Source organism: Trachymyrmex cornetzi, unplaced genomic scaffold (genome assembly GCF_001594075.2).
Source record: "Trachymyrmex cornetzi isolate Tcor2-1 unplaced genomic scaffold, Tcor1.1 scaffold1501, whole genome shotgun sequence".
NCBI classification, from domain to species: domain Eukaryota; kingdom Metazoa; phylum Arthropoda; class Insecta; order Hymenoptera; family Formicidae; genus Trachymyrmex; species Trachymyrmex cornetzi.
The window spans coordinates 218,618-222,849 of NW_017296094.1; the positions used below are offsets into that span (position 1 = coordinate 218,618).

At 29.1% G+C, this 4,232-nt stretch overlaps 1 protein-coding gene and 1 long non-coding RNA gene across 2 annotated transcripts in view; one reads left to right on the forward strand and one right to left on the reverse strand.

Moving 5' to 3' along the window:
* Positions 1-1,450, forward strand: part of LOC108758094 (uncharacterized) — a 22,294-nt gene extending 20,844 nt beyond the window's left edge. The window contains exon 3 of the long non-coding RNA XR_001939934.1: positions 1,439-1,450. This is a non-coding gene — a long non-coding RNA (uncharacterized LOC108758094). The remainder of the gene's footprint in view (positions 1-1,438) is intronic.
* LOC108758089 (Odorant receptor 85d) lies at positions 666-2,672 on the reverse strand. Its single transcript, XM_018502872.1, has 4 exons — positions 2,541-2,672; positions 1,878-2,355; positions 1,264-1,494; positions 666-1,006 (listed from the first exon to the last, which is right to left on the reverse strand). The coding sequence occupies exons 1-4, from the start codon at positions 2,670-2,672 to the stop codon at positions 666-668; spliced, it is 1,182 nt and encodes a 393-aa protein (XP_018358374.1).
* Between the last annotated feature and the right edge of the window lie 1,560 nt (positions 2,673-4,232).

A 4,232-nucleotide genomic window follows, 5' to 3' on the forward strand; every position in this document is an offset into this window, starting at 1 on the left:
CTTTTGTATTTAACATTTTTTTGTAAAATGCCTTCCTCAAAACTTATTCGGGGGTTTCCATACTTTTGCCTCACCCTGTATAACTAAAATATATATATAAAAAAGTTACACAAAAGAAACATAATAGAACCACATTACCATTTTTTTACTATTTTCTAATTCTGAATAATATATATAATACACATATATAATCTATTTACTTAATTATGAAAAATAACTAATTCTGTTTTATTTCTGCAAACAATCTGTTGTTGGATTATCTTAACAAAATTCTTTTGAGAAATATGATACTAATAAATATGGACATAGTTAATGAATGCTAATCTTGTGATATTTTATCCAAAATTAATGGAAGATTATGTTAGCTATGTTAACATCCATTTATTTCATAGTTATTATATTCTAAGCAACGATTACATTTTCGCAATTATGAATCACGCATCAGAGCAATTACTTCTATTGCATACTTCTTATAATGTGTTAAAATAATGTATACATGATTTATATCATAAAAAAATAATTTTTAACTTCATTTTACTATTCAATTTTATTATTCAGTTCCTGACATATCCTGTCTTATAATAACTCTTACAAAATGATATTGCTTATGTTTATGTACGGTGTTATTTTTTCGTTGAGATTTACTCTCAATAGTTACCTGCTCTCTATGTGTCCACCATCACTCGCAGAACGGACAAATACGAGAGAGAACTTTTTAATATGGTCATATAAGTCTCGATAGTTACGACGAAAAATCTGCCAGCTAACAGTTGGACAGGTTGCTGCGACCGCATAATGACGAATAAAACATTCCTCATTAATTTCAGTGGAAAGCAGTACCAATTACAACTGTAGATAGACTGAGCGATATCTTCCATTTGACACTTCAGATAGTCGCCCACGAAACTATAAAAGAATAACTGTAACAATAGAGCGCCCATCACTGTTATGGTTTTAGTTATCATCACTACATCATGCGATTTCAATGCCAAAATAAATTGGAAACCTGAAAAATACGTAATAACACAACATGCACAAATTAACTCTCTCTGACATTATCAAAACAGAAATTTTTCAAGGTTTACCTAATATTTCTCTTACGTTATTAAGATATATAAAATTAGATAATGTTTTTTTAGGCAACTAATACAATTTTCGAACGTTTTGCAAAAAAATTTACGATATTCCATAAAACACTTTTTTTCTGACAAAGTGTAATAATACATTACATAACCGAAAAAGTAACTAGTTTAAAATATTTACCGATCAAACAAATAATAAGACAACTAAACAGCATTTGCACAAGCAAAACGAAACTTATTACTTCGACGAGAAGTTCCGCATGCTCCATTAAATAACGATGTCTTGATGCCAATTTTGAAAAATCTTCAAATATGTTCTTGCTTTCCACGCCATAATTGACAAATTCCATTTTTAGGATTTCCATTTGCCCACAAACATGTGTAGTGATAGCGAGAAAAAGTGAATCACTGCCTTCATAAATATATGTCAATTTTTTATTAACATTATTTATATACATTGAAAGTTTTAATAAAAAGGTTAATAGTTAGAATCTGCTGCAGAACTGACATAAAAAAAGAAAATGTTGTAATATTACAACTATAAAATAGATGACATGCATTAAAAGAGAATATCTAGTGAAAAGTAAATAAAAATTAAATATATAATATTAATTAAAACAAATATTTTATTTAATTAGACATCAAATTTAGTCTGTATGCATTTAGTTAATAAAATAGCTGAAAGCTAATAAATAGCTAAAATTTAAAAATTGAAGCTTATTATCGAATTGTATTAAAAGCAAAACATTTAAACAAATACGCAAGCTTCGTTGATATTAACAATTAACTAATTACCACAATTGCAGTTGCTATTGAGCACCAATAGAAAATATTGCACAATAGATATCACGAAGAATAAATTCGCAGAGAGATGATAGCTTCCTAACGACCATGTTAAGGGTACGGGTAAATCTGATGCTTGATTTTTGATAGATATATTAACTTGAATGTCTCCTCCATCGCCAGCTATTATAGGCACCAGACAGAAAATTGTTGAAGCCAAATAAGCGAAAAATAAGATACTGCAGCTAATCATCCTTCCTATGAATGCGTGTTGTCGCATAATCGCATGCTTCTTCTTGTTGTCGATCGCGAGATAATCGTTTATAGCAGAAGTGAAATTGCGAATCATATTATTGGCATATATACGGAATGACAATATCTTCAGTACAGAAAGAACGTTGCAGAACATAAGCATAAGAGCATCGAGCTTTATATATACATCGCTGCTACCGAAAACGATTTCGAGAAACAACATGATCATCATCGCGGTCTATACAAATAGAAAGAATGGACTGTTCACAACGAAGTTTTATTTCTGTTTCTCGCGTTTTTACTATACACTAAACATTTCACTTGAAATTGAACATGATATGTCGAACATAATATATCAACATACGAGTTCCAGAGAAATTTTATTGAAATACGAAAATTGTAATATAAAAGTTGATAACGTACCAAACTGGAGCCGGATATGATAGAACGAATTAAAGCAAATGTATTATATTTTTGCAAAGGCCAAACGCCTAATGGCAGAGTTAAGAGTTTGAAGGGAGTCATAGCGTATGCTACATCGTCATTCCATGTCATTATTACAGTTACGTAGAGCTGCGCGTTGCAGAGTAACTCAATAATATCGGTTTTTGTCCATAATACGAGCCGATCACGTTCGCTTTCGTGTTCATATTTTATTGGCGCATTTACTATAATACCTTATAATTTTCCAAAACACAGTTACTTTTTAAAATTAAGGAAACAATTTTTCTTTTATATGAAAGTAGAGTGGGATAAAGATCGAATTAAGAGAGGGGAATGCTTCATTTTCCAGTACAACATTTGTCATTGATCGTGCTTCAATACTTTTATTTTTATATTATCTTTTTACGAAGGATATGTATGATTAACTTAAAATTTAATGCGTCAGTTTTTTTTTAGATGATATGAATAGTGTTGTTAATACACTAAAATTATTCGCAGACATTTTATATTTTACTTTTGTTAAATTCAACTTTGTTTGAATAGACGAATGCATTGTGATTTTAACTTTATTAAAATGTTACTCTATGTGTTATTAATTTTCTAGATGTCTTCAAGTAAAGACTACACAGAAAAAAACTATTCTTAAATCAACCATATTATATTCATATTATAACCTTACTTCAAAGATATCAATCTTGATTTGATTAAATTTGTTTTGATGCAAGTATTACTTTGCACTTAATTCAAGACTTGCTCAATTAAAAATCTTATATCAATACAAATAAATCTTATATCAAGATTAAAATTTTTAAAGCAAGATTACAATATTTTTGCTTATATGAATATATTATGGTTGATTTAAGAATAGTCTTTTCTTCTGTGTATGATAGCCGGTTAAAAAAAAGGACACGCCGTATATATTATTTTGTAGCCGCTTAACAGGCTAATATTTTTTTATATAATAATGAAATAACTAATTCTGCTTTATTTCTACAAACAATCTATTGTTAGATTGCAAAATTAGTTAAAGAAATACGAGATTAAATACGAATCAGTCGATATCAATTAACATCTATATTCTACTTTTTATTGGAAAAACTGTTAGTATTGTGTTAAGATTTTGTTTATTTGACAGTTATCAAATTGTAAACAAGATCACAATTTCGTAATCGCAAATCACATATTACTGCAGCTTCTTAAAATAATGTGTTACGAATAATGTACAATACGTTTATTAATATTATAGAGAAAACAATGTTGTTTACTTTAAGTTGATTATTCAATTTTATTGGTTAATTCCAGACATATTTCCAAATATGGTGATTTATAGTAATTTTTTAATATAATAATATATTTGGGTGTATGTATTGAAATATCTTTTCGAGTTTTCTTCTCAATAGTTACCTGCATTTAATCATCCACCGTTACTCGTAGGACAAACAAGTACGAGAAGGAGCTTTTTAATACATATAAGTTTCGATAGTTACGACGAAAAATCCGCCAGCTAATAATTAAACAGGTTGCTGTGATCGTATAATGACGAACAAAATATTCCTCATAAATTTCAATGGAAAGCAGTATCAATTACAGTTGTAAATCGAGTGCGCGAGTAGTAATAGTATGAGAGTTCTAACTCGGGAACTCCGAGGGGAATGCGGGGCGAGGGGGATT

Bases quoted from the DNA above. Each gene is read 5' to 3' on its own strand.
- LOC108758089 (XM_018502872.1), bottom strand. From the start codon at position 2,672: ATGACATGGAATGACGATGTAGCATACGCTATGACTCCCTTCAAACTC. The intron at 1,495-1,877 runs GTAATTAGTTAA...ATATTTATGAAG, and splicing joins CAATAGCAACTGCAATTGTG to GCAGTGATTCACTTTTTCTC. The intron at 1,007-1,263 runs GTAAATATTTTA...CGTATTTTTCAG, and splicing joins TCTTATTATTTGTTTGATCG to GTTTCCAATTTATTTTGGCA.